This window comes from Mus pahari, chromosome 10 (genome assembly GCF_900095145.1).
Source record: "Mus pahari chromosome 10, PAHARI_EIJ_v1.1, whole genome shotgun sequence".
NCBI classification, from domain to species: Eukaryota; Metazoa; Chordata; class Mammalia; order Rodentia; family Muridae; genus Mus; species Mus pahari.
Genome location: NC_034599.1, coordinates 26,109,654 through 26,130,160, shown reverse-complemented (window position 1 = coordinate 26,130,160; position 20,507 = coordinate 26,109,654). Strand labels below are relative to the sequence as shown.

The following is a 20,507-nucleotide window of genomic DNA, read 5'->3' as shown; positions in this document are numbered from 1 at the left end:
TTTTCTTTTCTTTTCTTTTCTTTTCTTTTCTTTTCTTTTCTTTTCTTTTCTTTTCTTTTCTTTTCTCTTCTCTTCTCTTCTCTTCTCTTCTCTTCTCTTCTCTTCTCTTCTCTTCTCTTTTCTTTTCTTTTCTTTTTCTAAATACAAAGAAGGATTTATTGATACTGATCATGCTGCAAGGGATTGTGGGCTGAGAAGTCTTAGTTAGGTGTCTACTGCTGTGATAAAACAGTGACCACAACCAACCTGGGGATTTCAACTCACAGCTTCCAGTCCTTCATGAAGGGAGGGCAGGAGCTGGAGGTGGGACTGAAAGACCTTGAAGAAGTGCTGTCTACTGGCTTGCTCAGTTTACCCCCCCAGTATAGAATAGAGTTTATTTAGGGCATGGGGAGGGGAGCTAAGAGAGAGTGGAGGAAGAGAAAGACAGAGAGGAGAGAGTGGGTAAGTGGAGACTGGCCATGACCCACATAGAAAGAGGGGGAAAGGGAATAGGGAGAGGGGGCACAAGGGAGCAAGAGGCAAGAGAGAGGCCAGAGTGTAAGCACTCAGTTTGCTTTCTTATGCACCCCAAGACCACCTGTCTAGGGTGACAACCACCCACAGTTTACTAGGCCCTTTGAAATCAATCATTAGGAGAATGCCTATGGGCAAGCTTGATCAAGGAGGCATTTCATCAATTGAGATTTCTCTTCCCAGAGAAAGCTTGTTGTCAGGTGACAAAACCCAACCACCAAGACAGGAGTGTCCCCTTGTGCTTAATTTCATCTAGCTTTATTTTTTTGTCCTAACTGAATATATGAAAACATGTGGCTTTTCTCTTTCCATCAATTTGGACCACATTTTTTTTTTAAGTTCCTCCTCCTCCTCCTCCTCATTATTATTTTACATATATGAGTGTTTTTACATATATGAGTCTGCATACATGTATGTGCCTTATGTGTATGCCTATGCTCTCGGTCTGAAGAGGGTCCAGGATCCCTTGGAGCTAGAGTTAGAAGTAGTTGTGAACCTCTGTGTAAGTGTTGGGGATTCCACCCAGGTCCTCTGCAAGAGCAGCAAGAGCGCCCAGGCCACGCTCTTTTTCACAGGCCAGTGCCATCCTGTACTGGCATAAAGCTGGGCCGAGGGCCCGGGTGGTCCAGCTCCACGTGAGGGGCTTATTCCCTGTCTCTGCTTCTGTGTTTCAGAAGAGGGGCGGGATTGTGCTTTGTGCTACTAACTCGGGTTTTTGGCTTCTGACCTCTAGTGAATTTCCTACTGAAGCAGATTTGGAAGACTTCACAGAAGCAGCTGCGGATGAGGAAGAAGAGGATGAGGAGGAAGGGGAGGAAGTGGTGGAAGACCGCGATTACTACTATGACCCCTTTAAAGGAGATGACTACAATGAGGAGAACCCAACTGAACCCAGCAGCGATGGCACCATTTCAGACAAGGAGATTGCTCACGATGTTAAAGGTAACTCAGTATAAAGCCACAGCTTTAAAATCCACGTTTCTTTACCTGGCGCTTGTATTGCATTCGTCACTCAGCACGGTAAGTCTCAGAAGGCAGAGCAGTGTCTGCACCCTCAGGAAGACAGATTCTTTAGTGTGGCGGTGGAGCTGTCAGCATGAGCAGGTGGCACGTCCAGGAGAGATTCAGAGTGGAGCCAGACAGCACGGTTTGGCATTTTAAGGATTGTACTGGGAAATTAGCTGCAGCAGTGCTCCACAGCCAGCTCAAGATGCGCTGTCCTCCCGGGGCGCTTCCCGCTGCAGTGCTGCTCAGGAGCCAGCTCGCTAGAACCCAGTGACTTGCTTGATTTTGATTTCCCCGTGTATGTTCCTGTCTATAGTCTGCCCTTCTTGTCAGGCATTTCTAGTGGGTAAGATGAAATTGAAAAAGAAGAGGCTATGATAGTTTAGAACCATTATATACTGCTGATTGTATGTTCGAAAGTGTGTCAAACCTGAAGACTTAGTAAGGACTCAGCTGGAGGAAGTATGTGACTGGTGTAGAAGCACACGGTTTATTTGGAGCTTGTGACAGTGGAAACACTGGTCCTTTGCAGGTGCTTCAGCCCCTGCTGCAGGTATACCATTTAAATGCCTTTCTTCTCACGTGGACTCCTTTGGTCCTAGGAGCCATCAGAACAAAGCAGGCACCTGTCTCCACTGCACAGACCACAAGTGTGAGGCTCACAAGAAGATCATTTATGTCAGCCTGTGGTACTAATCTAGGCTCAGTGCAAAACCAAAAAAAAAAATGTTATCTTTCTCTCTAAATTCTTCATCCCGTGGAAAGTGATTGTGTTTGCCTGTATGGGTGAGGTTAGTGAGGGCCTTCTGGGCCAGGTGTGGCTCCAGCCTTGCCCCAGCCGGCCTGGACACTGTGAAGCGCTTGAAGCACTGCCTCTGCCCTGCTGACACTCTGACCATTTTCACACAGCTGTCTGCTCCCAGGAGGCCATGACGGGGCCCTGCCGGGCTGTGATGCCTCGTTGGTACTTCGACCTCTCCAAGGGAAAGTGCGTACGCTTTATATATGGCGGCTGCGGCGGCAACAGGAACAATTTTGAGTCTGAGGATTATTGTATGGCTGTGTGTAAAGCGATGAGTAAGTCCCGCCTTGTGCTGGCCCTGCACAGCAGTGCCATCCTGTCCAGCCTTCTGTCTCTCCTGGCCGTCCTTGTGACTGCATCTGTCATGTTTATGCTGACTCGGGTGTTTGCTGTCAGTCGTTTTCCCCTCATCTTTGTGCTTGCTAGACCAAGGCTTTGCTTTCTCCTGGCAGTTGTAAGCTCAGTTTTTGGTGTCCTGTGCTCCCTGTGTGTCTACTGATGGTTGTTGGTGGTAATATGTCCACTCTGGTGCTGTGGGTGGCACAACCAGGGGGCTTGTTCTTTCTTATGGGCCTTGGAGTTCATAGGCTGTGGGGGTGGGGATTAGTGTCATCAGGGAAGGCAGCCATGCCTTCTGGTCAGCTGTTGTTGACAGGTACCTTAGAGCCATTACATGATAGCATTGAGCTTGCTCAAGCATGTGCCTTGGGCCTTGCCTCTTTTTCTGTCTTTGACCTAACCTGTGCTACATGCTACCTGTTAGGATACCCACCATCAATAGGAGTGACAGCAGGAATACGTGTGGGATTCTAGAATATTGGAACACTTTGTTTTGTGCATTCTCCTGAGAAGAAATCTGTGCTCCAAACTTCTTGACTCGGCCTTGTCAGTGTTGTGGTCACATGGGTTGTGAAGGGCCTTAAGAAATGAGTGCATTTCTGTTTGTGTGTGATTTGGTTTCAGAGGAAGGGCAGCGTTTCCGTTCCATTGGACTTATGTTAAACAGAAAGTTTTTCTATTCTCATAGGTACTGCTTCCTTTGTTAAGACTCTGTCTTGTGTTATTAATTCCTGTGCTAGGAAAATCCTCAGACCAGGAATTTTGCCTTGGTTTCTGCTCTGTAACTCACTGGAATGGGTTGCTGCCTGCCCCTGGTGTTTGCTATAGCTTCTCATGGCTTTTTATTCCGATATCTTCACTGCTCTTCCAAAGAAGTTTAAGATTTTAACCTAGTGTGGTGTGCTTTTATTGCTTCCATTCCCGATACACTAGGAAAGGCTATTTTTATTTAGTAGTCTTGCCAAGAGGAAGAATGAGCCTTGGAATTCCCATCCATAAACAGTTTATTTAGAACAGATTTAGAGGTAAGAATTTTTGTGATGTTTACTGCTTTTAAAAATGACCTAGCTAAAGAATATCAAAACATTGTTTTGGGCTAATGTTTAAGGAGTAGTTGAGGCCCTTTAGTTATCTCACTGAATATGGAGATACTGTCTCTGCCAAAGCTCAGACAGTGCTTTGAAACAAGATGAAGTTTCCTGTGCACCAGGAGAACCCTGTTGAGGAGAAGCACCCGTATCTGTACTTGCAGGGCTCTTAGATGGAGAGCCTGGAATAGCTGTGGACCATGTTTTCTGGGATCACATGGTGTCTCTTAAGGGGTCTGAGACGAGTGTATGCTGAGCTTGTCATGATTCTGACCCATGTGTGGGTCATGAAGTCTCCAGAGTGGCACACACTTCCTTTTTAGCTTCTAGGAGTGGTTAGACCCAGAGATTGAAACCATCCATTCAGCATGAAAGCCTTTATACTTCTGATGACTGTGTATAGAATAGATTTTAAAACTTTCACCAAACTTTGAGTAAACACTAGGAGAATATAATTTCCTAAGAAACAAACTGTAATTTTGTAGATCTGACAGCTAGATACTGAGATCCTTTTTAAATTACAAAGACAAAATATCACAAAATTATACTTATAAGGCTTACTAAGTAAAGGGAAGCAAGGAAAGTTGCATCTGATAGTTTTGTGGAGTGGTTAGCTAATTTCTAGTTTGATGTTTGTTTTTTAAATTAGTTGCATACCTATTCTAATGGATTAAAACTATGCAAAGTAAACTTGCCTGCCCAGTCCATTGTGCCCATAATCACAGCTCATGCCTAACCAGCAGTGAGGTAAGAGGCCTCTGTTTTAATGGATCTGTGCTCCAAAGGACAACTGGAAGCATCTTCAGCCGTAGTCATGAATCAAGACCACCAAGTCATATCTTCCCATCAATAGAAGGTGCCCTATCAAATATAGAAATTTAATTTAACTGCCATTAGACTTGGTCAGAGGTATCAGCGTCCTTCAGTGACGCTGAACTAGCATGGTTTGGACTTTGTCCACTCAGCCTATATATGCAAGTAATATGCATTTGAACTAGTTTTCCAAAACTAAGACCCAAAGATTGCCATAAGAGAAATCGGAGCCTGTTCCTTAAAAATGGACAACACCTCTGTTGGAAATGTCTCCATTAGGTCTAAATCCTGGTTTACATTTCATACCATTAGGAATAAACATGGTGGCCTTATTTTAGGTTTTCAGGTTTCGAGTTCTGAAGGGAAGATTATAGAAGCAGGGTCTTTTTTGTTTGTTTGTTTTTTTTGTCCTGCAATTAATTATAGGTAAATGCCTTATGAGTGCTAAAGATGCTAGGGCTTTGGTCTGCCAATAAATTACTGTACTAGCATGAACTGGTGTGGTTAGTGAGTATTATGCAAAGATTGTTCACTGCAATCTAACAATGGAGCACTCCGTACTTTTCTTGCAAAGCCCCAAGACAAACTGATCCATCTTGTGGGTCCTATGCTTGCGTATTTACCTGACTGCCAGAGAGAATTCCCTCTGTGACTTTGTTTCAGTTCCCCCGACTCCCCTGCCAACCAATGATGTTGATGTGTATTTTGAGACCTCAGCTGATGATAATGAGCACGCCCGCTTCCAGAAGGCTAAGGAACAGCTGGAAATTCGACATCGAAACCGAATGGATAGGGTAAACAATTGCCAGTTCATACTGTTTGTATTGGTTTGGGTTTATAGTGCTAGGGAATAGATTCAGAACCTGGTGCACACTAGGCGAGTACTCTGTAAGGCATGTTTTTATAGTTGAAGAGAGGGACATTGTTGGCTAAAATGCCACAAGGCTCTGGAGAGCTACCTCCTAGGTAGATGAATCTCTTCTTCAGCTGCTGCCTCTCATGTGATGACATTACTTTCAGTGGCATTGCAGATACTGATTCAGATTCTGAACACTTTTGGGACACTTGTTACTCTGTTTAAAGTCAGCTATTGCTGACTTTAAATTTGTATTTTAAAAAATCTTTTTGTCACTGTTAAAATTGAAGACTTGGTTTATAAAACTGTAAAAGTAAATTAGATGAAGTAAAACAGTTATTAATACTTTCTAATTGCAGAGGCAAGAGTCTTACGTCTCAGGGATGTTTCTTTACTTGGAAGCATTCTAAAAGTAGGGAGATTTCACAGTTCATCCTCCAGGATCATGTTTAAGCTAATCCAGGCTGGCCTGGGGGCTTAGGATGTACCTCCCTTCTGAGAGTATTTGCTTAGCATGCATGAAGCCCTGGACTCAGTCCTGAGCACCGCATACACCAGGCCAGAGGGACACAGCTCTTATCCTGCGCTGTGGACTAGGCAGTAGGAAGATCAAAGCTTGAAGGTCATCCTTGGCTACACTGAGAGCCTGAGGCCAGGGTGGACTACATAGGACTGTCTCAGAACAGCAATAGTAAGTAATAGGGATTGCTTGCTGGATTTGTGCTCCACCCTTATATCTTCTACACTGGACTTATTCTTAGGGAGGTGCTCATTATTTTATTTTCATATCATTTCTGATAGAAACAGGCATTACTCTTTAGTTTTTAAGTGAAGGGAGAATAAGCATAAAGAATAACTTGCCTAAGGTATATAACAAGAGGACCATGGTATCAAGGGGATCTGGGAATGGCTGAGGCTAGCGACTTCTGAGTAACAATCTGCACTCAGGGATCAGATGATATGGTTTCCTTTTGCACAATTTCCGGCATTGGATTCAGCACCCAGCAGTATTTTTAGAAAATGGGGAAGTTGTTTCAGAGGATTATTTTCTGAAGAGTGTTTTTGATGTTTGTTCTAGGTAAAGAAGGAATGGGAAGAAGCAGAACTTCAAGCCAAGAACCTCCCCAAGACAGAAAGACAGACCCTCATTCAGGTAGGATGCTTTCTTCAGGGACAAAGGGTCCAGCCTGGCCTGTTGAAAATATGGTCAGAGTTGAGCTCCCTGGGAATTTGAATGTAACACCTCCTTCTAGTCAGGGACTTAAATTACAAGGAAGTCGTCTCTCTCCTCCCCTTCCCCTTCCTTTCTCCTTTCCTCCCCATTTCAATTTCACCACTAGCATTTTTTACTTGTGGTAGAAAGAAACTAAACCCTCTCCCAGAGCACACGTAACTTGTACAGGAAGTAACCTTGGCTTAGCTATTGGTTAATTCTGCTTTCTTGGCAGAAGTCCCTGTCATCTTGTTCATGGACTGTGGCTTGTTTTTCAACACTACTGGATTAAAAAGAAACTGGCAGACTCATTGACAAAGCAAAAGGCAGAAAACAAAGATCTTTAATACAAGTTTATTCCTTTCTTGTAAAAAAAAAATATAACCTCAAAATCATAGTAACTGATTGTACACCCTTCTGTAGAAGGGAGGGGCTAGCAATAGAAATAGCAATTTATAAGACTGATTTGGGTTTGAAAAATGCATCATGTTATTCCTTTAACTTATGAGTGGGGGCAGTTTTGGGAATTGAACAAACTCCTGGTCTAAGCATACATTTTAAAGTAGGTTAGCTCGCTCCGAGTATCCTGGAGGACCTTGGTGTGTTAATTAGTCACTCAAAATCTCAGAGTTGTTTTTCTTTTCTTTTTTTTTCTTTTCTTTTCTTTTTTTTTTTAAAGATTTTATTTATTTTACGTATATGAGTACACTGTAGCTGTCTTCAGACACACCAGAAGAGGGCATTGGATCCCATTACAGATGGTTGTAAGCCACCATGTGGTTACTGGGAATTGAACTCAGGACCTCCAGAAGAGTAGTCAGTGCTTTTTAACCTCTGAGCCATCTCTCCAGCTGAGCTTTAATTCTTACACAAGCAATTTCATCTATAGGGATATTTGACTGAGCAACCTTAAGATACCAGTAAATGTGGCCAGGCAGCTCACAAATAATGTTCCCTTCATAGCTCTAGTAGGTGTGACTCAGTGTGAGCCAGCATGTTACTGAACTGTGTTTTGTTTTAAAACACGTGCCCTGTTGGTTACTGGCTTTGGGATTTAGAAGTTGGTATTTTTTTTAGAACATGGAAAAGATGATTGTAGATGTTGAAAAACCAGATGTTGAAATTGCAGACTTAGTAATGTCAGCTATAGAAACACGAGAGTCTCTCTAACACAGAAATATAATTTTTTTTTTTTTATGAATGGAAGCATCTTAATAGAAATAAGAGATTGTGTACCTAGCCCATTTGTCACTGAATCTGTTACTGTCTTACTGAAGCACAGAGCACTAGGCAAAGAAAAGCGTGGGGTTCCTAGGTGTGAGCTAATTAGACTTCCTACAGACGCCACAGATGATTTGTTGTTCTTTTTCCTTGGCTTAGCATTTCCAAGCTATGGTTAAAGCTTTAGAGAAGGAGGCAGCCAGTGAGAAGCAGCAGCTTGTGGAAACCCACCTGGCCCGAGTAGAAGCCATGCTGAATGACCGCCGGCGCATAGCTCTGGAAAATTACCTGGCTGCCCTACAGTCTGACCCTCCTCGGGTGAGTTGGGGTCAGAGCAGAACCATAGACAAGTCATGTCCTTGGTGTTGCCTGCTTAAAGTGTGCACTTGGAAGGTAGAGGCAGGAGAGTCTCAAGCCTGAGGCCAGCCTACCATCAAACAGAAGGAGTTACCCAAACTCATTCATAGGAGAACTCCTGAGTTAAGTGGTCTCAAGCTTTTTCTAATGCTTAAATCAAAGCTGCCTTGCTTTGAGGGTGGTCCTAGAAAATATTGGATAGGAAGCTGGTGCAGTGACAGGGGATAAAAGTACTTCTTGCACAAACCTGACAGCCAGAGTTCCAACTCCAGAACCCACATAAGGTGGGAGAGCACAGAATTCCCCAGACTCCTCCATGCATGCTGTGGGCTGTCCTTCCCCACTATTGTGAATCTTCTGGTCTTGCAGCCACATCGCATTCTTCAAGCTCTTCGTCGTTATGTCCGTGCTGAGAACAAAGATCGCCTGCATACCATTCGTCATTACCAACACGTGTTGGCTGTTGACCCAGAAAAGGCCGCCCAGATGAAATCCCAGGTAAACAAGACAGATTTCCAGCGGGTGTAGAAATATGCTGCTGGCTGTGCTTGTTGTTAGAAGACATTTTGCACATGTGTTGGCGTTTTGTCAGAAGAGACGAGCCAGTTCCCAAATCAGATTTTTATGTCAGTTCATTTGATTCAGTTTATCGCCTGAACTAGTGTGATTCCCTTTTCTAGGCAAATACGTTGTGTAGGGCTTCAAAGTTGATCTTGGTAGCCGGGCGTTGGTGGCACATGCCTTTATTCCCAGCACTTGGGAGGCAGAGGTGGGTGGATTTCTGAGTTTGAGGCCAGCCTGGTCTACAAAGTGAGTTCCAGGACAGCCAGGGCTACACAGAGAAACCCTGTCTCAAAACACCAAAAAAAAAAGTTGACCTTGGTTCACTGCTTAGGACTCTTGTCCATCATGTTTGAGTCCCAGGATTTGATCTCTAGAGCCACAAAACAAAACCCTTTATTCCTGTTGTAGCCTTTGAAGTTTTTAGTCAGACAGACATTTCTTGCTGCCTGATTAATATCCCTTACTTAAAATAGTCAGGACTGGAAGTGTTTCTGATTGGTAACTTTTAAAAACTGTTTGCTGTGTACATAATAAGATTCTTGGGGACTGGATGGTGAAGAGCATTGGCTGCTCTCCTAGAAGACCTGGTTCTGATATCCAGCAGCTTATATATGGCAGCTTACAGCCATTTGCAACTCTAGCTCCAGGGGATCTGATGCCCTCTACTGGCCTCTGGAGGCACCAGGAACAAATTGGTACGCAGACATATATCTAGGCAGAGCACCCATACCTACAAAGTAAAATAAACAAATCTAGTAAAATAATTCTCTTGGGTGTGACTCAGTTTTAAGCCTGAAACTGATTTTTGTCTCATATATACCTTGTAGTCTGAGATTTATGTCGTGTAATGTTTTTAGTACTTCTGTGTTGTCCCTGCCACTCAGACTCTGTCGCTGTAAGCGCTCTGTCATGATTGATTCCCACTGTTCCATCCTGTGGCTCCCATCCTGTCACAGGGCCCTGATACCTCTGAGAAGGTATAATGGTGTCTGCATGTGCACAGACTCTGGAAGCACACTGCAATTCCATTTGCATTTTTTGCCAAGGCACTCACACTCTGCTTTCCCATCAGTATATTTGATTGGCAGAATGGCAAATAGAAAATTAAATTACTGTCATCTTGCTTTTAAAGGTCAGAAGCACATCAATCTACAATAAAAGCACCTTTAATTTTTCTTCACTCTCAGCCCTTCATGTTAATGGCCTCAGGGCCACTCGATACGCTGGTTCTGTGTGCCTTCTTTAGAAGGAGCTCAGCAAGTGCAGGCCTAGGGCTGAGTGGGGGGCAGGGCTGGGAGCTTGTTGAGCTGCTGCAGCAGAGCTCCCCTGTATCTCTGGGTCATATCGCCTTTTCTACTTTGGATCCTTTTGTTCTTACATTCAGAAAAGTAGTGAGCTAACATGGATAAATCTTTCTTCGATGCTTACTTAAAAATGAGTTATTTGTACCTTATCATTTTTTTTCCTTAGATTTATTTTTATTTATTATATGTAAGTACGCTGTAGCTGTCTTCAGACACTCCAGAAGAGGGAGTCAGATCTTGTTAAGGATGGTTGTGAGCCACCATGTGGTTGCTGGGATTTGAACTCTGCACCTTTGGAAGAGCATTTGGGTGCTCTTACCCGCTGAGCCATCTCACCAGCACCCCTTATCATTTTTTAAAGAACCATAATTTAAAAGGGAGTAAATTAGCCCTGATCTTAACCATAGTATTTTAGGTAGTTGCTTTTCCTAAACCAAGTCCATGAGCAGCCAAGCCTTCCCACCACAGTTCACTGTCTGTCTACCTGCTCTAGTCTTACTAGTTGAAAAAAGTGACCGGCACGTTCCCTCAGACTCAGACTCAGCAAATGTTTACTAAGGACTAGTACCTCCAAACACTTTAAACTCAGTGTTTTTGTGACGATTGTCTTGTATAAAAGCTAAATCAACTGGCTAGTGAGCTTGTTTGTGTTTTGTTTTTAATTTTTAAATGTATTTATTTTATGTGGATGAGTATTCTGCCTGCATGTGTGCCTGGTGCCTGTGGAGGCCAGAAAGAGACGGTTAAAGATTCCCTGCACCTAGAGTTATCGGCCAGTTGTGAACTCCCATGTGGGTATTACACAGGTCCTCTACAAGAGCTGCAATTGCTCTGATCGCTGAGGATCTCTCCAGCTCCTCAGGACCATATTTTGAAAATGAATGTTGCTTTAACTTGTCACCCTCTCTATAGACTAGAGACTGCATCACTCACGTGCTGTGCTGTCATGGGCTTTCCTGCTTTGCTGTCTTAAGTAGGAAAGAGAACCTTTGAGTCTCTGGAACTCTGTGTGGGTGGGTTTTTGTCTCCTGACCTCATATTTTCAGTGACAAGGCCTCTCCTGATATTGTGCTTCTAGGTGATGACACACCTCCATGTGATTGAAGAAAGAAGGAACCAAAGTCTTTCTCTTCTGTACAAAGTTCCTTATGTTGCTCAAGAAATTCAAGAGGAAATTGGTGGGTACTACTGTATCAAAGCCAGACTGCTGAGGCTAAGGAGTGATGGTGGGCTAGGATGAAGTATGTAAGGAGTAGGCAAGGCTGGTGAGGAGGGCTTGGCACACCATGTTTTCAGAAAGCCTGGAATTGGCTAGAGGTTTACATGACAAGGCTGAGGAGTCTTCAAAGACAGATGTACTGGCTTGGAGCCACAGAGCCTTGAATTTCATTGACCTTCACTCTTGTTAGCGGAAGAAACTCTAGGGTGTGAAATTGCAGGGGCCTGAGGAGTTTCCTGTTACCAGTTTACCCTGTAGTCATTATATATCATTCCATCTTCTGCTCTGTGCTACAGGGTAAAATGGTTTACCCATAGACAATATCTGCTACAATTCCTGTTACTATAGTAGAGATGATAGTGAAATAATTCAAACATGTGTAGTTAGTTGTAGGTGTGTATGATGAGTTCTCTAGAGATGGACAATGTGTCCTATAAAGTCAGGCAGTAGGCAGGAGCTAGACATAGACAGGAGGTGGGTTGCAGGCTGGAGGGCTCTTGCCAGGTCTTAGGTCTGGGATAACAAGAATTGGCCTTTCTCAAAGTACTGGTCCTGTGCCTAGACCTACTTCTAAAATTCGCTTATCTGTTCCCTTTTGTGTTCCCTGTTAGATGAGCTCCTTCAGGAACAGCGAGCAGATATGGACCAATTTACCTCCTCCATCTCAGAGAGCCCTGTGGATGTCCGGGTGAGCTCTGAGGAGAGTGAGGAGATCCCGCCGTTCCACCCTATCCATCCCTTCCCATCCTTGTCTGAGAATGAAGGTATGTATGGTCCTCAGAGCCGTTCTAGGAGCAGAGAAGAAGAGCATAAAGTTAGAAAATCTTCAAACCTGATTGCACTGGGGAGGTTGTGTTGTTGTGAGAGGCAGGGAGAGGCACCTCCTGTGTGCAGGCTCTGGGCTGGAGTCTATGAGGAAGTGATACACTTCAGTGTCATTAGGAAATCAGGAATAGCTCTCACGTTCTGTAACAAGCCTTTTTGCTTGTGTGATGCCCCTTACATGTATGATCCCTTTGAGCCGAACAGAACCTTTATGTTGGTTATTTTACATCATTATCTTTTCCTAACAGTCTTGGGAGGCAGATTAGGGGGAGAGGCTGAAGCAGTGCCCTGGCTGGCTCAGGGTCGCATCTCTGAAGTGAGTTGGGTGAGAAGTTGTGTCCTTTGCGTCATAGGCATGTTTTTCTTGGTGATTCTCGGTATCTAAAAGTGTCCCTGAAAATCATGAGTCTGTAACCAAAAATAACCAAGCTGCTGAGACTTGTGCCCTAAGACTAGTTTGTATATTCAGATTCTATTTCTTGCTATTTCTGATGGTGAGGGTGGTAAGGATAGAAATGGCCCGTGGCTTTGCAATCCTAACTCTGCGCCAGCTTTAGTTAAGCATTGTGCTTAGAAGCCTTTTATTCAGTCCACAGCACACTCTTTGAAGGTAGCTACTGTGAGTGTCCCATTTGGAGACTCTTAAGGTCTGAACAGATTAAGTATTTGTCCAGAGTGTCATGTAGCTTAGATTCTAAGTGCATTTGAATCCACGCTGACAGTTCAGTTCCTGTACTTCTGGGATAGTCACATGGCTGATTAGATACAGTAACCTAGGGAAGGTACCAGACCAGTGGTAAGGTGTGCATGCAAGGTAGCTTTCAGACTTCAACAGAAACACCTTTGGAACCAGTTAGCTCAGAGGCTCAGACTCCGTGCACCTGACCTTCCTGTACTGAATACCTAAGAAGCGAATGGGTAAAGTGATGCCACCTCATTCCTAACTCCCACTCCACAGATCCCAGACCTCCGTGAGGTTGTGGGGTGGCCATGCATGTACAGCTTCTCTCTGCTTTGTGTGGGATTGGAGCCATACAAGGAAGCTGTGTCTCTCTGTCAGTGAACCACAATACTAACTTCATTTTCTACTGTTTTCTTTTTTAAAAAAAGAAGAAGAGTAGTTTTATGGGGTAAGCTAAATAATGTGGACTCTTCCAAATGTCTCTTAAGTGGCAGGATCCTGACTTCCCGCTTCTCTCTCCTCAGGATTACATGTAGCCATTTGCTATCTAGATCACAGTCAGTTTGTTTATGGGTATCTCAGGCATGATTTTTAGTGAAAATGCCTTTTGATCACATTATAGAGAGGAACTTAGAAGGAAATCATTTTCTTTCTTAATCTCCTTTTGTGCTATTTTGTTTTTTATTGTTTTCCTTTCTGCTAGACACTCAGCCGGAGTTGTACCACCCAATGAAAAAAGGTTGGTTTGTCAAAGACGTTCCTTAAGCCCTCCATTCCTTCTCACTTCCCCAGTGTGTTGGAAGTTTCATTTTATGTTCATACCTCACCATCTGACTTTCCCCGCCTCATTTCTTCAGCCATGGCTGTGAGTGGAGCTAGAGTAGCCCTGCCTTCGTGTTACTAACAAGTCCCCTGGCTTTCCTAGTCTAGTCACCCAAGAAACAGGTACTTCCCTAAGTCTTTGTCTGGTAAATGTCAAAAAAGGATGTTCGGCTTAACAAAATTGTTATTTGTAGCTAGTCTGTTTTTAAGAACATGCTTAACGTTTACAGTCAGGTAGACTGTAAGTTCTCTTTCTCCTTTCTCCCTATTTTGACCCGTTGCCTTCCCCCTTTTGCTGTCTTACCTTAGTCCATGCCACTCTCTCATGTTCCTGAGTGGTAGCATTCCTAAAACACAGGATGCTGTTGGTGAAAGAGATAGAAACAGATGGCCTCAGGGGCAGTGAGTCTCCAGTCTTCAAACCCACTGTGCGGAGAGCACTGTACGAGCGCACTGTCTCATTTACCCACCGGCTCTCCCTCTTGGGCAGGATTTTCCGTTCAGTTTTATAGATTAGGCAGTTGAAAAAGCCTGTGAGATACCATGTGTTGCTTCCCAAATCCGCACGTTAAGAAGTTAGAGGATCAAGGTCTGGACCCAAGGCTGTCTTCACAGCCCATGTGGTTTCTGTTGCCTGGGTTGCTAGTGACAGCTACAGAATCTTCCAGATGATTAGACAGTCATGGGTAGTAGTGGCTGTTCTTGGTGTATTTTATGAGTGTACTCTCTTGGCTTTGGTAGTGTGGTCATGGCTGTACCAAGTGAGATTCCCTGGCTCAGAATTTGGTGTTCTAATTTAGACCATATTTTATTCTTAGAATCAAAAAGTATGATTTAACTCTTTTTGACAATTCTTTGTATTCAACTGTGCCGCCTCTTGGAAGCCACTAATACTCATCTCAGATGTACATCTTAGGTACTTAGCTACACTGTCTTTAGCTTTCTAACGTTAAAAAGATGTGTTGGGACAAGATAACTACTAACTTTGGTCTCTTAAAGTCATTTCTGTGCATTATGAAACCAAAGTAAGTTTAGTCAGAAACACAGTATTGGGATAGCCTGGACCAAAGCAAGTCCTTAGATGATTTGATTCAGTATTTCTTTGTGTTCTGAGAGTCTTGCTCTCATGACTTTAAAACTCTGAGAAGAGCATGAGGTGGGAAGAGCTCAGAATTAGAATTTAGTAGTCTTGATTATGAGCATCCGTGCTAAGTAAGCCAATACCCTTCTAAATTCCTCCTTCTTGATTCGTAGGCAGGCAGTGTTGTTTCCTTTGAGACACAAATAACTGGTATCAGGTTATGCTTTTCTTTTGAAGTAAATACTTTAGAACAAAATGCATCACTTTGGCTCCAGTGTACTGAGTTAGTAAACTAACCAGGCTGCAAGCTCAGCAGCCTCGTGGCTATTATTAATCACTCCCGTTGGACTGGGTTAAGAAAACAAGTCCAGTTGTGAAGGGAAAAACTTCTCTGTGGCTGGGCTTTGTATCATTGCCTGCCTATGGCATCTCCAGGACAGCAGTGGTGAATGTAAACTTACGTTGGAATCCACTCACTTGCAGGCTCTTTATAAAGGATTCAAATCATACATACATATAAACTAAATAGATTCTTATAATAAGAAACTTGTGATAGCCAGCAATCACATGCTTGAAGCTAAAAATAAAAGGGATTTTTCTTTCTGCATCTGTGCTGAGTCCAGACATGGTGCGCATTTGGATGCTGTTATCTATGTGCCACATATGAGTGATGTTGGCTCAAGCCATTTCTGACCTTGCAAAAAGGACAGGTGCTGGTCTTGCTCCTTTCACCTTGGTTAAAATTCCCCATCACCTGGGCTTACCTACCATTTGAGATGTAACTCCAGGATCAGGTCTGAGGGATCAGACATCCAGTGGGAGACATAAAAGGAGATAGATGATTACAAACTTACGTTAACTGCTACAACCTAGAAATGTCTCCCTAGAGAACCTGAAGCTTGAAGGGCAAATAGGAGGACTTGAGGGTAGGAGGTGGCAGGAGTTTGAAGCAGAAACAATTTCTTTTGGAGTAAACTGTTATGCTCAAAGCACACATGCATCTATTTAGTAGACTCTAGGTACCAAAGAATTATGTGATTGCATAGCAAGTGCTGTTAGAGTCATGCACAAGGGATGGGGCATGCTGGAACACCCTCAGGCTCAGCTTCTCTGCAAAGCTTACATTCCATTTCTTCAGGTGGGAGACCAGGAAGTACTTTGTCTTCCTTCATTATATGCATCAGTCTTTTGAAAATGCTTGTACCATTCATCCTTGCAAAGCACAGTGCATCCTCAAACATGCCAATGCAGTGACTGTTTACAGAGTCATGGGGGTCTTTGATAAGAAGCTCTCTGGCCCTCAGGCAGGGATTTGCTGCTTCTGACAGATTGGCCTGAGGTGGGCTGCTGANAAACTCAACTGTGAACATTTTCTACACAGGCTCTGGAATGGCAGAACAAGACGGGGGACTGATTGGTGCAGAAGAAAAAGTGATTAACAGTAAGAATAAAATGGATGAAAATATGGTGAGCTGCTTATCTTTTGCATAGCATGCTTCCTTCTGTACACTGGAGCAAAAGGCATGGTAGTTAGTTCGTCCAGGCTAGTGTGTGCCCATCTTGCACAAGTAGACAGTAAGGGAGCAACCATGCCCACTTATTGCAGATGAGGGGACCAGTGAAGCTGCTTTTTTTTTTTTTTTTTTTTTCCATTAGTATATGGTAGAAAAAACATACCTGTAACGAAAAGTATGTATCAGAGGCTGTTTTCAGGTAAGTAAGTATTTATTAGGTGGAGAATTGAGTAAAATTGAGTTTTCTTACACCTCCTTTTTTTTTTTCTGAACTAGATTTTGTCTTTTAGTTGCGCGTGCGTGCGTGTGTGTGTGTGTGTGTGTGTGTGTGTGTGTGTGTGTGTGTGTGTGTGTATGTAGGTGGTGTCCCATGCATGCTGTGGTACAGACAGATCAGAGGATGAGGAAGAGTTATTCAGTTATTCTCTCCTTTCCATGTAGATCCCAAGGATCAGACTGAAATTATCAGGTTTGCTGGCAGGCACTTTTACCTGCTGAGTGCTTGCTGGGCCTGAGTTTATGTTTAAATGTTTGTTAGTTGTCTGTCCTGAGCTTTGTCACCACCACAGTTCCTTCAAGGAAAGTTCAGGTAAAGAGCCTCACAGGGCTGGAGGAGCCATGGTACAGCACGTCCGCCCTACACTTACCCCTCCTTTTGGAGGTTGGCTGAGTGGATCTGGATCAGTGTGGTGGAAGAAAACGGCTTCCCAACGCCCCCTAGCATTGTAAAGAAGTGACATTTATGTTCATTTCCCTCCAACTCACTGAGTAAATGCTGGTGTTTGTGATTTTCAGGTCATTGACGAGACTCTGGATGTTAAGGAAATGATTTTCAATGCCGAGAGAGTTGGGGGCCTTGAGGAAGAGCCGGTATGTGTTTACTCCAGAATGGAAGGGCTGTCTTCATGTCATTTTCTTTTCAGTCATCCTAGTTCAAGTGGAAATGAAAGCTCCATGGTATTTTCAGTTACTAAGGGGCTCTTGCCCCGTTTTCCCATATATGTGAGTAAGAATGCAAAAAAATGAAAATGTCCATGTACATTTGAAAAATAGGGTAACCTCCCTGATACGGTGACAGGGCAGGATCTTTGTGTTGCCCTGAGTTTTTGAAACCAGCTGAGAGGCCTGTGGTCCTCTCTCGGTGTCCAGGGAGTCACTGGACTTTGTTTCCTGTGTGCTTTGTTGTTTTAGGAATCGGTGGGACCTTTAAGGGAGGACTTCAGTTTGAGCAGCAATGCCCTTATTGGCTTGCTGGTTATCGCCGTGGCCATTGCTACGGTCATCGTTATCAGCCTGGTGATGCTGAGGAAGAGGCAGTACGGCACCATCAGCCATGGGATTGTGGAGGTAAGACTGGGCTGCCTTCTCCCTTTGGCCCAAGTTGATGAGGGCTTGCTCTGCACTGTCAACTGGGGGTGAGTGGTTAGGGCTGAAACTGTATGTAATTCAAAGATCAGGACTTAGTGCTGGGCATGTTGCTGTTGTCCTTTGTATTAATCATTGGGTTATTAGGTCACATTTTGAAGATGAGCCATTGCTGAGGTATGTTGCTCTTATTTCAAGGGACTATCACCCACTTTCAGAGAGCCACTTGTCACCGTGGTTTCCAAGAAACTGGTCCCTTAAAAGTTCAGTAAAGGGCTGGAGAGATGGCTCAGTGGTTAAGAGCGCTGACTGCTCTTCCAGAGGTCCTGAGTTCAATTTCCAGCAACCACATAGTGGTTCACAACCATCTGTAATGGGATCCAGTGCCCTCTTCTGTTATGTCTGAAGACAGCTGCAGTGTACTCACTTATGTAAAAAAAATAAATAGATCTTAAAAACAAAAAAAAGTTCAGTAAATGTGTCATAGTGTGCTTCAGTTTCACAACAACTTGAAAAAGGGAACAGTACTGCCACCTTGTGTTTAAAAAAAAAAAAAAAAAAAAAAACAAGATCCCAAGGACCAAACTGAAATTGTCAAGTTTGTCAACAGCGTGTTTGTCTCAATGGGACCAAGCTTTCAGAGAGAAGCATTACCTCTCTGACCTCCTCCCTCCCTTCCTATGTCCGTGATACCAGCTCCTATTTGATCTGTCCAGATAAAAAGAATGCTGTGCTGCTTTGAGTCCATGGGATTGGACAGTGAATAGCCTGATGTCCTGATGCTCTGTAGGCCTCTTCAGTATCCCACAGTGACCTTTGTTCCTACAGGTTGACCCAATGCTCACCCCAGAAGAGCGTCACCTGAACAAGATGCAGAACCATGGTTATGAAAACCCAACCTACAAATACCTGGAGCAGATGCAGATTTAAGGACAGCGTGTGCGACACCCTGGCTGAGGCCGCTGCAGGTGGGCTGGAAGAGAGGGGCTCAGCGTGTGTGCTTGACTGCTGACCACCAGTGGTGCCAGAAGGCCTCATCCTACATCCTGCTCTCCTGGATTGTTAAGACTATAAAGTACTACTGTAGGATTGCAATTTCCATTCTTTTAAATGGGTTAAAAAGATGTTAATATAACAATATATGATATATAAACCTTAAGTGAAATGAAAAAAAAAAGATCTATTGCAGATATCTGATGGATGTAGTTTTCTTTTTTTAAATTAGAAATGCCACTTCTATTGTATTGTCAACACACATGCTCTATATAAATGGGAAATGTTGATTTTTTTGATGATAGACTATATACACAGACTGTTCCCGTTATGTAAGTCAGTTCTTCAGGCTCATTTGCTGTGCTGGTTTTATTATTATTTGTTTTCAATGTATAAAGGCAGTATTTCCCCTTTCAGGTTGCTGAGAAATGTAAGTGGAACTGAAGTACATTGTATACAGTTACTGACTGCTTTGGGTGCTTCTGTACCAGCCGTCATCACGCAGGGCTACAGCACCTTGATCTAGCCGGATGCAAACATAGATTCTCTGTGCTTTCCTTCAAATCCAGTTCTTCCACAGCAACTAGCCCATAGTCAGTCTGTGTTCTGCCACAGTTGTTTACGGTAGCTTTTTCCTATCCACTTTCCTTACCAAGTGTATCCAAGCGTGCACCCACCTCCTCATTGGATGTCTCCCTCCCATGCACTGACCCTCTGCCTGCCTTTGTACCTCACTCACCTCCACCGCTCTCCAGCCCCTTTGATGGGAGCTCAGAGAATACCATAATAAACATGGCTGAGGACTCAGGAGAGTTCATGGGAGGCTTGATTATCTGAAAGGACAATGCTCTAGGTTGTACATGAAGTTGGATCTGTAGACACTGTGGAAACCTCTGAAAGCTTTTGTTTCCTTCATATGACCCTGTAATGTTGTGTAGCTGAAGCTCACGCTCACAGCCTTTAGTGTTTTGTTTTCATCTGAAGGTTCTGGTAACCTGTTTTTGTTTGTTTGTTTATTTGTTTTGGTTTGGTTTTTTGTACTTTCCTGTAATTTACCTGCCCTTCCTTCCCCCCTTGGCCCTAGCCATGCCTCATCCCACTATGCACAGATTGAAACTTCACCTACAAACTTCTTAGTATGATCTGTGGAGAATGTACAGAACTTAACTACATCAATAAACACTTTAACGTCCCCTGAGCACCTTGTGTTACTGACCCTGGCTTTGATCTGCGATGATGGAGCTTTCTAGGCCTGCTTTGGGGGTGAAGGGTATCCTCCTTCAGTGAAGAGCTACTAGTCTGTATTACAGTGGCCACAGTAAGTTAAACCAAGAGCTCCGTTTTCATTCCAAAAAATGGAGGAAGTGACTGGCGTGATGACTCAATGGTCGAGAGCACAGAGGCCTCAGGTTGGGGGTCTCAGAACCATCTCTGTGGGCTCTGACACCCACTTCTGGCCTCTATGCAGGTAAAAGCAGTTATACACAGAACTCCCGCGCCCCCCAAGGAGCTACATGTTGTGGAATTAATCTCAGCACTGTGGGGGCGGGGCTGCTGACACAGAGGACTGATGAGGTGAAGGCCACTATTGGCCATGTAGCCAGACCCTATCTTACAAGCAAAGAAAGATGAAGGAAAACCTGCCTGTGGCATTTTGCAAAATTGAAGTCAAGACTTCTTCCCACTGTTGAGAATAATGGCAATAGAGCTTATGGCTGAATTCTCAGGAAGCTGTCGATAGCAGCTGTGGCGTCTGAGCTTAAGTGACTTGCCACTACAAGTCTCTGCTGTGCTCAGTGACTTGGGCTTTTAGCTGCTTCCAGGACTTTGTGCCTGAGCACTGTTATCACTCAGTCTTAAATACTATGCTACAAGAGTTGATACATGTTATGAAACATGCAGTTATTGGGGTCATATTGTATGAGTTT

General features: G+C 43.8%; 1 protein-coding gene across 1 annotated transcript in view; it reads left to right on the top strand.

The window, feature by feature from the left end:
- Aplp2 (amyloid beta precursor like protein 2) overlaps window positions 1-19,778 on the top strand; it is a 63,100-nt gene extending 43,322 nt beyond the window's left edge. The window contains exons 4-13 of the mRNA XM_021206272.2: window positions 5,227-5,357; window positions 6,498-6,572; window positions 8,013-8,171; window positions 8,580-8,708; window positions 11,157-11,256; window positions 11,909-12,061; window positions 16,089-16,174; window positions 17,017-17,091; window positions 17,413-17,568; window positions 18,415-19,778. Coding sequence (XP_021061931.1) covers window positions 5,227-5,357; window positions 6,498-6,572; window positions 8,013-8,171; window positions 8,580-8,708; window positions 11,157-11,256; window positions 11,909-12,061; window positions 16,089-16,174; window positions 17,017-17,091; window positions 17,413-17,568; window positions 18,415-18,516 — 1,166 coding nt within the window. The 3' untranslated portion in view covers window positions 18,517-19,778. The remainder of the gene's footprint in view (window positions 1-5,226; window positions 5,358-6,497; window positions 6,573-8,012; window positions 8,172-8,579; window positions 8,709-11,156; window positions 11,257-11,908; window positions 12,062-16,088; window positions 16,175-17,016; window positions 17,092-17,412; window positions 17,569-18,414) is intronic.
- The last annotated feature ends 729 nt before the right edge of the window (window positions 19,779-20,507 follow it).